At 46.1% G+C, this 17360-nt stretch overlaps 1 protein-coding gene across 1 annotated transcript; it reads right to left on the bottom strand.

The window, feature by feature from the left end:
- Positions 1 to 2200: 2200 nt before the first annotated feature.
- On the bottom strand, positions 2201 to 11058 carry fgf18a (fibroblast growth factor 18a). The gene is made up of 5 exons (XM_083915604.1): positions 9528 to 11058; positions 6050 to 6089; positions 5679 to 5859; positions 3892 to 3998; positions 2201 to 3766 (listed from the first exon to the last, which is right to left on the bottom strand). Exons 1-5 carry the CDS (start codon positions 9557 to 9559, stop codon positions 3494 to 3496), a joined length of 633 nt encoding a protein of 210 aa, XP_083771730.1. The 5' UTR covers positions 9560 to 11058; the 3' UTR covers positions 2201 to 3493.
- Between the last annotated feature and the right edge of the window lie 6302 nt (positions 11059 to 17360).

Below are 17360 nucleotides of genomic sequence, written 5' to 3'. Positions count from 1 at the left end.
GGGACTTGACAAGAAACAAATGTTTGTTGAACTGTGGGATGTCAGTGTATCAAGGATGTCCACCAGGTGGGAGTATGAACTCAGTTATCTCCCACAGTGTAATCTGTTTATGAGACTTGGGCTCTGTTTGGAGTCCAAACAACCTGTTACAGTAGATCACATACTCAGTCCTGTAAACACGGTAACTGTGAAGGTGTCTGAGATGCTTAAAGTGGTGCCTTTAGAGCACAGATATGGCTTGTGTAATTGAGCTCTATAATGCATCTGTCTGGTTATTGTGCAGTCTGTATTCTCTGGACTAGGAGAAAGAGGGGAGTTGGTTTCCTACATTTCTGGGTTTAGTTTAGTATAGTAGAATCTTTCAAATTCTGGGAATAAGTTATGTGGGATGGATTTGTGTGCTCGGTGGAGCACCATTAGTATATGATGTGTGTATGAGTTGGATATGGGTGTGTGTGCTTCCTCTGGGTCTGTGGGATTTTGGCCCATAATTCCTGCAGCTCTCAGGTCACAGCTCCGTTCTCACGCACATATTTGGCATTCCTTCCCCGACATGATTACCATACACCTTCCACTCTGGGTTTGGCTACGCGGAATATTTCCATCATTCCCGAGTGGAACTGCAGCAACGTTCCAGAAATGAACAACTCACCCCACCACCCCCTACTCACTCTTCTTTATCCCACCCCCACGCCCCGTTTCCCTCCCACCCAACTGTCTCCCCCTAATACCACCCCCCTCAGCACAGATTCCTGCTGCCTTGCAATAGGAATCCTCTGGTACAACCCTTTTTTCCCCCTGAGTCAGCTGTTTGTGTCTGCTGGCATGATTGGGTCATTTGGCAGCGACATCTCTTCAGTGACCTCCTTCTAGGATGGGGAAGGAAGGGGAGGGAGGGATGGGGGGGGGGGATAAGAGCAGGATAGATGAGAGAAGAAGCAGCTATGAAACTCTATCTCATGACTGCATGTTTCCCTTCCACTGTTCTATCTGACTCTTCATGCTGCATATCCATGGCAAAACTTTAGAAAGTGGAGATCACTGTTCAGTTTGTGCTCAAAGGGTTCCCGAGTGCGGCTGGTCTGTAGTTTTTTAAGCTATTTGATGTCCGAGTTTCGAGCCTCAGTAAAGATTTTGAACCAAACTGACAAGAACTATGAAAACTACAGCATCTCTGGCCTTTAAGTTTGTGCAGCTTGTCTCTATTAGAAATCTGCTGGTTTGATTTTAAAGTGCGTAAGTAGTCGATGAACTTTTGCCAGTTTGTAAGATGAATTGTTGAGGGAAATGCAGAATTTCATAGTTTTGCAGTGACTGTCTGCTATTGGCCCTTGATACTTGCTCAGAGATCATTAGTTTTCAAATAATTTTGAAGCCAGCAACTAAGTTAACCACTTTTTTCAATGAATCAGAATATTCTAATCTATAAATTACCCCCTTGAAATAGTGAAAATGCCTTAATGGATAAACTCTATCATAGTTGATTTGTGTTGTAGTACATTTGTTCAGTTCATAATGGCTTAATTGCCAAGGGGCCAATGTTTGTTTTTGGTTAATCCAGTGAATGAAACATGAAGGAACATTCCTTCAAAAATCCTGCAAACCCAATATTGCCATAAACTGTTTGATTGTAATGTTGCCAGAAATGGTCTAATACAACCAGGTATCTTAAATGGTATGACACAATCTCTGTTGGTTGACAAATGTATATTGTATCATGGTATATATCATCATATCGCCCAACCATGTGTATCCATGGTTGTAGTGGTAGTTGATGCGGTGGATGTACTCCTAGGTAGATGAGTAGGTTACAGAGGAGGACGTGGGTATACTCTCCTTTATATTGATTGACTGATCGGTGGGTATAACCAAACTGCCAAGGAAAGGTCCAAAACCCAAAGATATTCATTTTAGAGTCATATGAAAAAAACCAACCCTATTATTAATTATCAGAATAGTTGCCAAAAATTAACTAATTAAGCCGACGACCACATCTGAAGCCTGATCATACCTGAATCTCTTTCTTGACAGAAAAGAAAGCATGTGAAGAAACAGTTTAAAGAGGCTGGGAGACACAGGAAATGTTTCTGTAAGGTTTACTGAGTCGAGAAAGACTGCTGCACACAGAGCTGAAATAAATAAATGAAATAATTTTATCATAATAATTATAATAACCATCATAGTAAGATTGCTTATTTAGGGTTTCTGTCTTCTTTTATATATATAATATATATAACTTTCAATAAATTGTTCCCTTTAATATTTTTTCTCCTGTGTGTATGCATGAGACTTTGGTTTGTTCCACTGAATGTCCTGGTAGCAGCATTCTGTATCCACGGTATCGCATGGGAGCATCACCCCCTGGGTCGTTTCTATAGCAATGCTAATAGACAAGGCCCCCTCCCTGCCGCGCTCGCCCCTGCGCCTGTCATCCTCTGCACCTATACGCTGAGGGTGTAGTGTCCTCGAGAGGGCAGGGCATGTTGGAGGAGTCATGAAGAAGGTCTCCAGTTGTCTTTGGTCAGTTGTTGGTTTGGTTTGGTTTGCTGTGATTGGCTGGCTGTTTTTGGTACAGCTTGGTTTTTATACATTCCAGTTCCTAAAGCTTCAGTCCCTGCGGTGAGTTGTCACAAGTTCATGCAGGGACTGAATGGTCCCTTTCCACAGTCCCTCGTGATCCAGCTTCACTCATGGTTGTTGGTGCACTCGTTCACACACACAAACACACTCTTACACACATTTCCCCATCTTCTTGTTCTTATAAACATGCATTTATTCAGTAAGTCACTCACTCAATCGTTCCCTCATGCATCCTCACGTCATCCATTCGTCCAACGGTCTCACAAGTTCACACCAGTAGAACAGTGAGACAAGTAAGTGCGTCACATGTCAACAGTCCATTATTGGTCCATTTGATCTGTGCAGTTCACTCTATCCCTTTGTCCACGCTGCCGTTTTCCTGTCTTCTCCTTCCTGTTTTCCCTTTATCCGTAGACTAAGCACCCACTTTCTTGTTCAGTCAGTCTTTCCCACCCTTGTTCTCTCTCTGTATGGTCCAGTTATAATCCCATACTTGACATTGTCCAGCTGGTCCAGAACAGGAGACATGAAGGCCTTGTGGTTCTTGTGGTTGTGGGATAAAGGCCTTCGTAGAGCCTGAGACTCTGGCTGCCCTTCAGGTTCCCTGTCAGTATTTTTTGGCCTATGAAGGGAAGCAGACCAGGTCCACAGAGCTTCCAGCGATGGACCAGTAATGGTCCAGTAAGGGAACTAAATTTGAGAGGAATGATCACTAACTAGGGGGCTGTAGTGGCAAATTAGTAGGTGCAAAGCTAAACCCCATGAATGATTCATCAAGTTTCTGGTCAATGTTTGTCCCAACAAAGGGGAGGTGTTCAGTCGTGTGCGACAGAGGAGATGACTGGGTTAGCCATTGGCAGGCTCAGGTGAAGGCTTTGGATGACAAGACAGTGGGTGCTAGCGTTAGCCACTACTAGCGGGGTCCAGTAGCACGCACCCGTTTGCCCCGCTTACTGATGGTGGTGAAGCGAAAGGGGGTGGTGAGGTCGGGTTGCTCTCCAGGCGGGAAGCGCTTCATGAAGTGTACGTCCTGCTGGTTAGGGAGTGTGTGGGGGCCACGACGAGGACGGCCTCTTTTAGTGAAGCCCACATACCAGCCTGTGTAACGCGCTGACATCAGAGCTGTGTAGTGGTTTTCCAGAACCTTTTCCACAAAGACACAGTCATCGCTTCGGTTACTGGCCTTCTGAGAGAGCAGAGAAAATGAAAACACACACGCACACGCACAGGAGAAACAAAGAGAGGCAGGTCAGGAAACTGTATGATAATTTAATGTTTGATAAACACATCTCTAAATGAAAGAAGTCTCACCTTTCCTACCAGCTTGCCACGGCGGTTCATGCAAAGGTAGAAATTGGTTTCTTTGCCCCGGATTCTCACCTGGCTACCAAAGGTATCAGCCTCCACTACGAGCTGGGCTTGTGAAGGGACAGACAGAGGGACAGACAGACATTAGAGCCGCAGACAATGCAGAGAATTACAGTATGTTGTGTTTGCAGGATTTCACAGGTTTATTAGGTTATATAACATAAATATTTGAGGAAGAAAAATGAAGGTAACCCAGATTTAGAGCTCACTTAGTTTCATGCTGTGTGAGATAATTTTCCATTGCAAAGAACAGCATTCAAGCTTACACAAACAAGCCTACGGCCAGGTAGTGTGGAACTAATTGCACACATTACCAGCCACCAGATAAGACATTCACATTAAATCACAGTTTTAGGATTCATAGTTGCTATTAAATATGCTGATAAATCACAGGCCGATGTAAATGTCTCTGGCTGGACAGATGGTTGTCAGATAAACCCCAACACACACATGGATGTGAGGCCGCTGACCACAAATGGGCCTTGTAAAAAAGATAACAGCCAAGAGTAGACAGAGCACGGTGGGCCGAGAGGAGCAGGAGAACACTTAGACTGAGTGTCTGTGATACTGTTGTTTTAAGGTGAGAGCGTGTGCGCGTGCACCTCTGGGTTTTGTGTGTTTGCAGGTGTATGCATGTTCATCCTTCCAGGCAATACCGCTTCACCAGTTACACATCTTCAGAGACGCTTGTGCCTGTTTAAAAATAAATCCCTAAAATGGTTCCTACATGACCTTAGTCAACAAAGGGGTCAAAAGAAATCAATAAATCCCTCCCTCTTGCCCTCTTCCCCCAACTCTCCTCTCGTCTCCCTTCTGCTCTTTTGCTTCATGTTTATACGTTCATGCACCCGCCCCTTCTTCGCTTTATTTCATCTGTCTCTCTTGGTTCCCCTGTGTAATCCCTCATCGTCATAGTTGGTCAGTTTAGGGTGGTTTATTCACTAGGAGTGTTTTTTGTCAATAAAGAGACAGGCTTGTGCATCTATGGTCCCATCTATAATTTAAAGTGGCGTATTAGCAACCTGACATATTTGTGAACCACAGGATGTGCAATATGAGCAACCTCTGGTGCACATGTAGAAATATGAACTCTAGCTTGATGGCGTGGCTTTCTTCTCCCCATTGATTCTTTGTGTGGTTTAAGAATGGGTTAGACATCATTACAGACAGAAAGGTGGAGAAGAGGAGGGGATGGGGGATGGACAGAGGGAGGATGGGGGAATGGGAGAATGGGAGGATGGGAGGATGGAGGGAGAGAGGGAGAGGAAGCCTGCTGTTTTAAATCCAGAGGAGACAACAGGGAGGACGAGAAATCAATGGAGGGATCGATAAAGGAGATGAGTTTCTAACACTCGGTCCGACACTCTACCTGCCAGGCTTCTCCTGCTAACTCACACTTTTTTTTCACCAACACCTTCTCTCTGTCTCTGTCTCTCTCTCTTCCTCTCTCTCTCTCTCTTGCTCTCTTGTGAATCATTGAGTCAGCAGCCAGTCGATGAGGTCTTTGTACTCCCAAGACAAGCTCCACTGCCCCTCTGCCAAAGCCTGGGGAGGCATGTGTGTGTGCTTTTGTGAGTGTTCATGCATGCACTTGGTCAACCTACAAGTCTTTGTAGCTACAGCCGTTAAATCTGTGTGAGTGTTCATATGTGTGCAAGGAAGCATCTAACTGTGCATATACTCACATGTACCAAAGTGTTTGCCTGTGATCTACTGTGTGTGTGTCTTACCAAATTTGTCTCCATCTTCTCCTCGAGCGCTGATCCTGCGTCCCAGCACCTGGACGTGTTTGCCGCTAGTGCGGCTGTAGAGCTGGTAGACCCGGTGGTGTCGCCGACTCATAGTGTCTCGCACCTGCGTCTGGTTCTCCACATGCACACTGAAGTTGACCCCATCCACACCAAGTACCTGCTGAGAACACACACACAAACAAACACACGCACACACACACACACCGGGACAGACACACACCCAGAGGTTGGCACAAACATACAGATACAGAGAGTCATGAACAGGCTTAAAAAAAAAAGCATGTATTCCCAATTTAAAACTTGTCCTTTATAATGTACGATAGCTCTTTATCATGCATGCAGACTGTTACCTGTAATGGATTGCACATCACCAGCAACATCTGGATACATCTGGAAAAAGTAGAAACAGATGAGTTTAGAAGTATGTTAGCAACATTAAATGTTGGAAGACTTATGCGTGACACCATCATTTCCATCTCTTTCTTCTCTGCCGTTCTTTCTGTTCAACATCTCTTTTCCTTATTGGGTGATTACTCACGCTGCTGGGTGTGTGGCTGGCACAGATACATGACATACAGACAGGCAGATGTCCAGGGATCGGTAGACAGACAACACCCAGAGCAGTGTTTATCGTTACGCTACCAGCCTTCTGTCCAAACCCACTTTCTGACCCATTTGTGACTTTCGCCACACCAAAATCTGGCCTCCAAATGACCCGATTGGACCTTGCAAAATGGCAAACATGCCTAGACAACTAGAACATGTTTTGGTTTGGACATCTAAGGGACTGGCCTGGCTTATTTGGCTGCTTTGTGTATGTAGACAGCTGGGCTGGACTACAGGTGTACACGGCGCTGTGATGTGGCTTTGGAGAGCGGCGGACTGTGGTTACATTTAGAGATGCTATGAATAGCTAAGTGAGAACATGAGCTACTTAAAAGTGTGGAAAAATGGTTTATGGGGGAATCAATTGCTAGGGAGTAATTGTGGTGATGTAGCATGAAATAATGTGTATTGTCCTGATGGAATATACCTTAATAAACTTATACTATAGTTTTTTATTACTTAATTATCCTTCCGATCTAAACTTTTAGAGACAATAATGATTAAAACAGCTGGTTACAGTTAGGTTTGAAATCCGTCTCACTTTATCACACTGCTTAATTGAAGTTTAGACCTTGGATGTAACAACTGTTATTCACAGCTTTAGTAAGGGAGTGATCGTGTTGCGCAAAATCTACTCTGGCAGTCCTTGAACTGTTCTGAATTAGTGACTGAAGACATGATGAAGTTCAAAACCAAGTGTGTGGGCCGAAAAGCAATTCTACGAATTTTGTCTTTCCCCACCTCATCTTCTGCTATCTCTCTGCATGCCTCTTCTCTCTCTACTCCACTCTTTTTCTTGGACTTGTTGTCCTCCCTATCTCTTCTCTACCTTATCGCTCCCTCCCTGTCTCTCTGTCCACTCTACCTTTCTCCTATCGTCCCCTGCCTCCTATCTTCCTTTATGTTTGGGGTTAGCAGGGTGCCTCCTCCACACTGTCATGGGCATGAACACAGATGTGCAAATGTGTTCAGGGTGTATGTGTGTGTGTACAAGAGGAGCAGGCAGCTGACAGCTGGGCCAAAGCAAAGACATACGCACTGCTGAGAGAGAGGGAGATAGCAATGAGGAGAGAGAGGTAGACCGAGAGGTACACAAAGGGATATGTAGAAGGAAGGTGATGTTAGAATAAATATTGGAGAGATGAAGCGATAGAAGGCTGACAGATAATAAGAGAGGTAAGAGATAAAATCAGAAAGATGCACAGATGTGAGAAAGAGAGGGTAAAAAAAGAGTAGGGTTACGTCTTGAAGGAAGGAGAAAAAGTGGCTAAATGAGAGACAGTAGTGTAACCACAGAGTGTGGTCTGGCGTCAGAGGTAGACAAAAAGATAAATAATGGGAATGAAAGAGGAGGGGGGTTCAACTCATGCACGTCGTAACACATGTAACTGCCTCCTGACTAGCACACACATACGTATGCTTCCTTTCTTCCTTTCCCTCTTCTTCTTAACATTTCTTTCCTATAGCTGGTGTGTTGGCCCCTGAGTCGTTCTAATAGATGCAGATATCCTGGGCAATGCAGTAGAGTGTTGGCCCTCACATTTTGCCTGCGCAGCCAAAAAAACCTGAGCGCCTGTGCATTGTGAGGACTCTCAGCTGTTAAAACACCACGGCTGCACTGCCGCCGAGGACACTGCAGGAAAAGTGCCTCGGCACTGGATTCCCTCGCTCCCACAAAAACCACAGACACTCCATATTATGCCAGCCACAGAGAGAAAGAGAAGGAGAGAGGAAAGAGGGAGACAGGATCAGCCGGTGGTGGGGGAGGGATGAGAAAACGAGAGAATAAGAGAGTGCAGGCTAAAAGTCGGGGAGAGTAAAGACAGAAGGAGGTATGGAGAGAGGGAAAGCCCGGTGCGCCTTGGATGCCTGCCAAAACAAGCAAGGGTCTGACATCATAAACCTGCGTCCCAGCAGATCTACCATATGGAGGCTGCGGTTAGACTAGCAGGCCTCAGCACCGAGCACTGGGCAGCAGCGTGGAGTGAGAGCGGTTGGCCTGTTGGGACTCAGCACAGAGTGGCGGTTTCAGCTGTGTGTAGCAGTGGTTAGCGTGGTAGGCCAACACTGGAGCAGTGGGCTTCGGCACAGTGTAAGAGTTTCAGAAGTTCAGCTGTGGGCCTCAGTGAAGAATAGCGGTTAGGCTAGTGGGCGTGTGATCAGCAGTAATAGGGCCTATCGTGGGGCAATGAGGCCTCGACATGGAGCTGTGGCTTTATGAGAAGAGCAGTAACAGGTTGTTGTGGCAAAAGGCCTATGGCTTTTTTCATTGGCTGAAGACAATCGTGTTGGTAAAACAGCATGGATGAAGTGAAGTGGCTGTGGTAAAACTGATAGGCTAGAAGGAAATGAATAGAAAGATGATTGGCTTTGAAAGACCTAAACTAAAACCAGCAGACTAAACAGTGAGACTGCTCCTCCTAGGATACTGCCAGGGGCGCCATCATTCATCAGTTATTAATTCATACTTTTTATCTCAGCAAGTATCTGTGGAAAAATGGGGTAAAGGCAAGACAGGAAGACAGATGTAGGCAGTTAGGTGGGTAAGTGGAGAGAGTGTGAGGGAGACACAGACGAAGAGAGAGAAAGTCAGGCAGACACCAGCAGCAGCACACACCCTGTCCAGGTTGTGTGAGGAATGAGAAGTATCTGGAGATGACTGCCATCTGGGAGAAGTACAGCCGACACAAAGAAAGAAAAATAAATCCCTTGGCTTTTAACAAGACACACCTCAAATGGGCAAACTCAAGCCCCCTGACTCTGTATCCTCCTCCCTTGGATTTGCTCTTGGCACTTTATCATTTTCCTATCCCACTAGATAAAGCCGGTGTTATTTGACTCAACTTTTGAAATATTTTCAAAAGGGGAAAAATGCATTTTCTTGGCGATGGGAAAATGGCCCTTTTCTAAGCCAGCTTGGCCATCCCTGAAGTAAGTGCAGATGGTGATGGAGATGTTTATGGCAGGTTTTATGAGTAACAGGACCCTGACTCTGACCCAGTGACCCTGAACTGTCAGCCAATCAAAACAGGCCCTTCCGTGGCATGTTTTCTATGGGGACTGATGAGGAGTGATGTAATCGTTAGAAACTGCAACCTTCCTCTCCATCATCTTCATCTGTAGCTATGCCTATCACGAAACTAGTCCACACAACTGAAGAAGAGATATGACCTGAGTAAATAAATAAGATTATGACACGATAAAGTGATAAAAGTGACTTACAAGACGGTCAGCGTGGAAAGAAGGGACCACATTGCTTCCCCCCTCCACTATGGAACTTGTCCCAGAGACAGTCTCCTCGCTCGGTCTGAGCCAGTCCGAGAGTCCGGAGAGTCCCCTCTGTGTTTTGAATCCGCTGGATGTTGTGCAGAGTCAAAGAGTCAGCGGACACTCTCGTTGGCATCGGCGGCGGCGTGCCCAGGGTCTCCCGGCGTGGGTAAACGTGCGGAAGATGTGGGGTATGAGGCCGGGGTAACTGTGCCACTGTGACCGCCGGGCAACCTCTAACAGCTGTCCAGAGCGGGGGAGAGACGGATGGGCGGGGTAGCAAAAGGGGAAGGTTAGGACTGTTAATGCTGCGCGTCCCCGTCCAGGAGATGAACAGGTGAACGCGCGTTCACGCGTCACAGATAATCAACTCCAATCGACCTTGTTGACCCTCGGAGTGATGCTCGCCCCTATGGTTAGATGGGATCTGTGCGTAATCTTCTGCGTAATCCAATGCGTAACGTTTCAGCGCAACAACAAGCTTCTAGTCACCAAAATTCTGATAATGAAATAAAGTGGTGGAGAGTTTGTTCCAGGGCAGACAAGAGGAGCAGGCAGGTTTAGTCCCAACAGAGCAGGGTCAGGAGCTGTTGGAGGTGGGGTACCTGGGCTGGCTGATGGACCAAACGGCGAGCTGGAGACGGGGGATCTGCGTGCGCAGGGTAAAGCAGGGCTGCCTCGGTCATGACTGCGCCCCCACGCTGGCTCAACGGATCTGTGGCTCAGCTGACACCGACCAACAGTGTCCGACAGAGAGGGTGATAAGGTCCCGGAGAGGTCCAGCTCAGAGGGGTATATGGAGAGTGCTGAATGAAAAATGGCACAATAAAGGGGAAAGACAGACGATGGAGGGAGGGGTTACTGGAGAGGATGGGAACAGCTGTGACTGGGTGGCGGACTCAGCCACCCGCGACACAGCGAGGAAATGACAGCCGCACTTTGCACCTGATTTTCCGGACTTCCCCGTTTCCCTCAGCCGCTGGTAACCGCTTGGCTGCAGCAGTCCTCCCTGCGCCCTCTCGACACAATACCAGCCAAAACACAGCACGATGACATCACCTCCAAAATGTTTGAAGGGGAAAAATGCAATCCGATCTTTTTATTTATTTTTTTAAACGTAGAAAGTTAAAGTAGTTTCTCTGAAGGGGGAAAACACGAAAGTCTCTTCGTTCCGAGAAAGGCGAACTCCGCCGTGCAAGAAGAGAGGATTGGAGTTCCCTAGTTTCTCAAGAAATAAAAGTTAAAACGGGAGCACTGGAAAATGTGTTTACCCAAAATCACACTGACAGATCGACTCCCAGCTCGTCTATAACCTGCACCGTCCCTCTTTCCCTTATATTTGCCTCCCTGTTTCATTCAGACACCAGGGGAGAAAACGCAAGAGAGAAAACAAAAAAGAACCCAGTCGTGCGTTTTTTTTATCCACTTCACTTGTATCATGCAGATTCTTTTCTCCCTTTCAAAAAATCCCAAGGTTTCCTTCCATAAAAAGCTCTTCTGGAGGGGGCTAGGAGAGGCGCGTCGGCAGGCACAGACCTCACTCCAAGAAAAACCAGAACAAGATTTTAACAGACGCGGATCAATCTTCCCTCCCTCCCTCCTCTCCTCACTCCCTCCTACCCACCTCTCTCTCTCTCTCTCTCTCTCTCTCTCTCTCTCTCTCTCTCTCTCTCCCTCTCCCCCTCTCTCTTTCTCTCTCTCAAACACACACACACGCACACTTATTGGATCAAAATGGGATTAGTCAGTCGCTGTGCCATGCTGACCCAACTTACACTGCAGAAATATTAATTTTAACAAGTGTTCCGTTCTATGGGAAAAAAACACATCTGCTAATGAGCTGAGATAATGTACAACACACATCAACTTGGTTCTATAATTTTTACGAATTTTCAATTGTCCTATAATGTTTTTCTGCCTCGTTTCAACTAATATTTGTTTGTGGAAATTCCCGAAAAAAGTAAATGCATTAAAAACAACATGGATGGCCATGGTATCGAGAAGAATGATCAGCAAATTAATGTCTGTGTCAGAAAGATAAAGTGTTGTTTTCTAAAGAGCTCCACAAAACAAAGACACCTGTCTCAGTCAAGTGAACATCTGCCTTAAAACCAAGCGGACTACTTGCCCTCCACTATCTCCCCTGAAGATAACCTCACCCCTGCAGTCTCAGTGGCCCGGGACTCAGGATAGAGGGTGGAGGGCAGTGCGCGCGCACACACGCACGCACACGTACGCGCGCACGCACACACACGCACACACACACACTTCAGAGCCGCAGCGCTTTCAAGTGATGTATTTTGACTCCCCATTTCATAACTTTTAAGTTAAACCTTAAGAGAGAAAAATGAAACGGAGAATGAGAGACAGTCGGGAGGGCGGTATGTAAGCACGGACACGGATCCAAAACGAACATTTCTCAGGGATTTCGGCAGCAACGCCCGCTCTGCGCTCCCAAAACTCCCTCTCACCGCCGCACAACCGCAGACGGTCAGCCAAGCCAACACAACACTCCTGCCATACCTTTCATTCACACACACACACACACACACACACACACACACACACACACACACACACACACACACACACACACACACACACACACACACACACACACACAGCACAGAGAGAGAGAGAATAAAGGAAAAGAGGGTAAATTTGTCTGTGTGTGTGTGTGTGCGCGCGTGTGTGTGTGCTAAGGTGGGAGGGGGTTGGCCTCATACATCAGGGACAGTTATCTTGGCTCCAAGTGTAGGCTTATTCTTTTCAACATTGTACTTTCAAATCACACACACACACACACACACACACACACACACACACACATCCACGTGCACACACACACACACACCTCTGCAACTGGACAGGGTTGAGCTGGGCTGGGTAGGGGTACTGTGGTTGAATGCCTTTCCAGTCATGCTCCATAGACAAGCCTCTGGCCTTCTTTCCTACTACTGGCTCTCTCTGTCTTTGCACCTGTGTCTGTTAGCTTTTTCGCCGCTCACCGCACTGCTGCAAGGGACACGAGTGTAAATGTTGTGGAGAGGGATTTGAACCACATTCTGGTGATGAGGAATGAGGCCCGTCTGGTACTCTTAAGCCCAGATGGAAGGGTTCAGAACAGGGACTATAGCATGTCTCCCTACAATGGTGGAGTAAGAAAAAGCAGACATAAGAGCTCAACTCCATTCACATGCTGTACACAAAAGCCTGATTTAACAGTAGTCATGGATTTGTAGATAGCAGATTTTCCAAAAGGACCCTGCTGTTGAGATGATGTTCCCATTGTAAATCTGTAAAAATTTATGTTACACTAAGATTCCTCTGGGAGACAAGACTGAGTGTATCTGGCTCAGCAGCAGGGAGATACATTTTGGTTGAAATACAAAAAGAAAAGAAACAATTAAACTGAGCCTCTTTCACATCTGGAGTCACAGACAGTTATGGTAACATATTGTACATACCTCAATTGTAACTGTGACTGGTTCCCTAACCAAATGAACAGCAGCAAGTCTTAGAAAATACATAAAGCTTGCTCCTTCTTTGGAGTTTTGTGGAGAAATATAACCTGGGTTTTGAAATGACATTTCACGTACCTCATCCAGCTTTTTTCTTTTTAAACAACAAGGCCTTTTCTTCCTCTCCCTCCTTCTGTCACATTACTCTTTCTCATTCATTTTCTGTCCTCCCTATCTGACTCTTTAATCTCCCCGGCTGTTTTTTATCTGCTCACTCTGTCCCTCCCTCTGTTTGCAGCCAGCATATTGATTGCCCATGTCTTTGCCTCTGCAGCTCCTGCTTATTGATCCTCAGCTAAGACCCACACACCCGCACACACACACACACACACACACACACACACACACACACACACACACACCCACACACACACACACACACACAAACTTGGTGTACACACAACATATCCTCGCATACATGGATGTCCTCTTCCTGTTTCTCTGCACTCACAAGCCATGGTACTTCCTTGCAGACCAACTTCTCCAACTACCTTATTCATATGCACTCGCATGTCCACAAACACACACAAAAAGACACACACCAGGACACTTTTTTTTTGCATATAGCCTCTGTTGTGTTGAATAGACTTGGCATTGATGGACGTTATGCCTTTGTGCTCCTCTCTCGACTCATTAAAGTGAATGAGAGCTGTGTGTTTGTGTGTGTGTGTGTGTGTGTGTGTGTGTGTCTGGGGCCCTGTAGCTGCTAGCTGCTGTAGGTCTGAGCCCAGCATCTTTTACTCTCTCTCTCTTTCTCTCTCTCTCTCTCTCTCTCTCTCTCTCTCTCTCTCTCTCTCTCTCTCTCTCTCTCTCTCTCTCTCTCTCTCTCTCTGACTGGGCTTGCAGGCTTCGTCATCCAGGGAGCCTGATCAATATGGCCATTCTGTCTAGCAATTAACATCGATCAGCGCTCGTCAATACCATCAGCACCCAGACAAAGACCCAGGGTGCATTGCGTGTGCTTGCCTTTTCTCTATCACAGTCCAACAAATCCCCAAACAGCACTCTCATTATATGAGGGCATTCTGGCCTGACCCCAAGGTCGTCATGGAGGAGAGGCATGGTGTGCTGGACTCTTATGTTATGGGTGACTGGAGTGGAACCTAATGCAGAGCTCAAAGCCTTCTGAGCCGTGGGCCAGTTGTTGACTTATCATGACAGGTGTGTGTGGTGTGTGTGTGTGTGTGTGTGTGTGTGTGTGTGTGTGTGTGTGTGTGTGTGTGTGTGTGTGTGTGTGTGTGTGTGTGTGTGTGAGGAGTCAAGTTTAGATATTCCTTGGTTTGGATATATTCAAAGACATGATGGCAGACAGGCAGCATCATCCCCCCGCTGTGTACTCTTAAGTGTTAGACACTGTGAAAACTTTGAACAGTAAAAATGCAATCCATCATTCTGGTGACACCACAGATTTGGAATTTTCAGATGTGTCAAGTGCAGTGGATTGTGTCCAATTAGCTCAGTCTATAAGGTATTGGCTGTATATGTTTGGATGAGAGGGGAGACCGGGGAAACTCTCTAGAGGGAGAGTGGCTCTGGCTTTGATTAATACCTGCAGACATGGGCCTTAAACTTCACATCAGATGTTGAGATGTCAGGCTTACATCGGTTTCTGGGATAGATATCCCTACTCTGTTAATCACGGGCCAAGTTTAAACTGTTCCCCAATGTGTAAATGTATGAGACACTTAATAAAGGCCCTTTGATGAGAGGGGGGCCCATGCAAAGTCAAAGAATGCGTACAGTGTGCCGGGCTTTGAAATGAGAACCTGTTCGCCACTTGTCCGCGTCTGCGAGATGAGAGAATCGACAGCTGCAACTAAGCAAGGGCAGGAATTAATTAGTGGAGAGCCTTTGTGCGATAATGAGCCACGATTGAGATGAAGAGAAAAGCAAAATATTGTTTTTATTAGTGGCGATGTTGGTGGTGCACAGCCTGCTCCCTTCTCTCGCTAAGCAAGATTAATCCAGTGAATATGAACGCTTACTCTCATCTGTCGCACAATCCATTGCAGCTGTTGTCTCTACACATAGCCCAGCTGAAGCACTGGAATAACTTTACTTTGACACTTTCAAGTTGGAGGGTTTGATGCTGCTTTGGACTCGCATCAGGGTAATCATTCATGCATCTAGCTTGTCATTGTTAGGCCAAAGCCTGGTTTAGCAGTGTGAATCAGGTAGTCATGTTCTTCGGGCTACACCTGCCTTCTTAGCGAGATACATGATTTTCATCATGGAAGTTATTCAGTGGCTTCAGGAGTTTATCAGGAGTTCACAGTTGTAGATGAGATTTGCCAAAATATCTAATAATAAAAAACATCTGTGATTAACCAAGTGCAAAACACTGACTTAAAATCCAACAACATATGCAATCCAGCAGCAAGCCTGTCTCATCTTCACCTCTGTGACATCTGGCAAGGCTGCTTCGCTGAAGTTTGGACACTTTGCATTTATGGAGTGGTATGTAAAAAAAACCCATAAAGACATCAAACTTGGGCAGGAGCCATCTTCATGCACCTCATTCATATCAGAATCATCAGGAACTCATGACAGAAATTCATGCAGGGGCCAACTTTTCAAGATCGTCTGACCTTTCCAGTAAGATTAAATCAAGGGCAGTCTTGCATTTCAACAATAACAGGGATGATTTTAGTATTTGGTTTGACATTAAAACTGAAGATAAGATGCTGCAACACGATGGTGCAAACATAGAATGTCTTGTGTGTCAGAGATTTACTGCAGGAGTGGCACTGCATGCTGTCTGACACTGATTGGCAGGGCTGTTTAGTGTGTTCTGTGAGGATGTAGGAAAGAAGAAGATGATAATTGCTTTTGACCAATGAGGTTGTACATAAATATGCAACACTCAGCGACTGGGTGGATGTTTGTTTAATTATGGTCCTTGTGGTTGTGCATGTTTGGTTGAGTGAGAGTGTCGTGACCCTCAGTGACAGACTGTGCACAGCTGAGTGTGTGGAGTTTGTGGCTATAGTGTGAACGGTTACGAGTGTATGCAAAGATTGCATCAACAAGGGTATGCACAAAGTTGTGTAGGTGTGTTTCATGGCTTCAGTATGCGTGTGTGTGTGTACGTCTGCGTGTGTGTGTGTGTGTGTGTGTGAGAGAGAGAGAGAGAGAGAGAGAGAGAGAGAGAGAGAGAGAGAGAGAGAGAGAGAGAGAGAGAGAGAGAGAGAGAGAAGAGAGAGAGTTATCCTGCGCTCCCTATGCATAGTGATGTGAATTGCAGCTGTGGCTTGTGTTGGACGCTGCTCCAATATGTTTTTTTTTTTCTTCCCGTTTCATGTTCAGGCGTTCAGCGATGGAATCCATGATCACGGTAAACTTCACTCCTGTCATCTTTTCTGTTCATCTCTTCCACACTCCTCCCTTCTCTCTTCCTCCTCACTAAGTGCCCTTTAGTCCTCCGTGCTCCTCTCTGCTCTCCTTTGTGCTGCTTCTGCTCTCTCTCTCACTGTGTCCATTTCTCTCATTCTGTTTTTTCCCCTCTGCCTGCCCCTTTAGCCTTGCCACCGGGCAGAGGAGGAACTGTAATGTTTATGAAACCCTTTAATGTGCTATGTAATTACCCTGGCAACACCTCCCATCATTACTCATGCCAATAAAGCACCTCTGAATTGACATGTCAGTGTGGGTCAGTGTGGGAGAACGAGAGACAGAGAGAGAGAGAGAGGGGACATAGCACACACACTTTCCATCATTCACCCCACAGCCCACCCCGCTCCATTAATCTCTCCTCCTTTCTTGTCTTACCTCAGTCTCCATTTGTTCATCTCTGTTTTGTCGTTTCTTTCATTCTTTCCATCCGCAGCTCCTTCCTCTACTTCTGCATCCCCTTCTCTCCAGCTCACTGTGACTTCTGCCAGATGCCCAGGTGGTGGTCAATTACAGCACAACTCCTTTTGGAATAACAAAAGCATTCTTAAACTTGCTCCACTGAGCCTATTTTAGGAAGACTTCTCTGTATATTGGAAGCTGTGTGAATGGGCCTGAAGGAGAGGAAGAGAGTGAGAGAGGGGGTGGGGGGGTAATTATAAAAAATAACACTTACTAAAAGAGTGTAAATGAGGATGCATAAAACAGGCAGCAGCAGGAGTAGCCTGAATGGAGCATTCCTAACACAAATTGTTGTGAGTAATGCAGAAATGTTTGTTTATGCTAAAAACTTCCATATGAAATTAACACATACTCACATCCTCTTACAGCAGTCCCTCCCTTCCCAGCGCACCCACTCATGCAAGTCCTCAGGTCA

This window comes from Echiichthys vipera (assembly GCF_963691815.1).
Source record: "Echiichthys vipera genome assembly, chromosome: 6".
In the NCBI taxonomy this organism is placed as follows: Eukaryota; Metazoa; Chordata; class Actinopteri; order Perciformes; family Trachinidae; genus Echiichthys; species Echiichthys vipera.
This window is presented reverse-complemented; position numbering and strand designations above follow the sequence as displayed.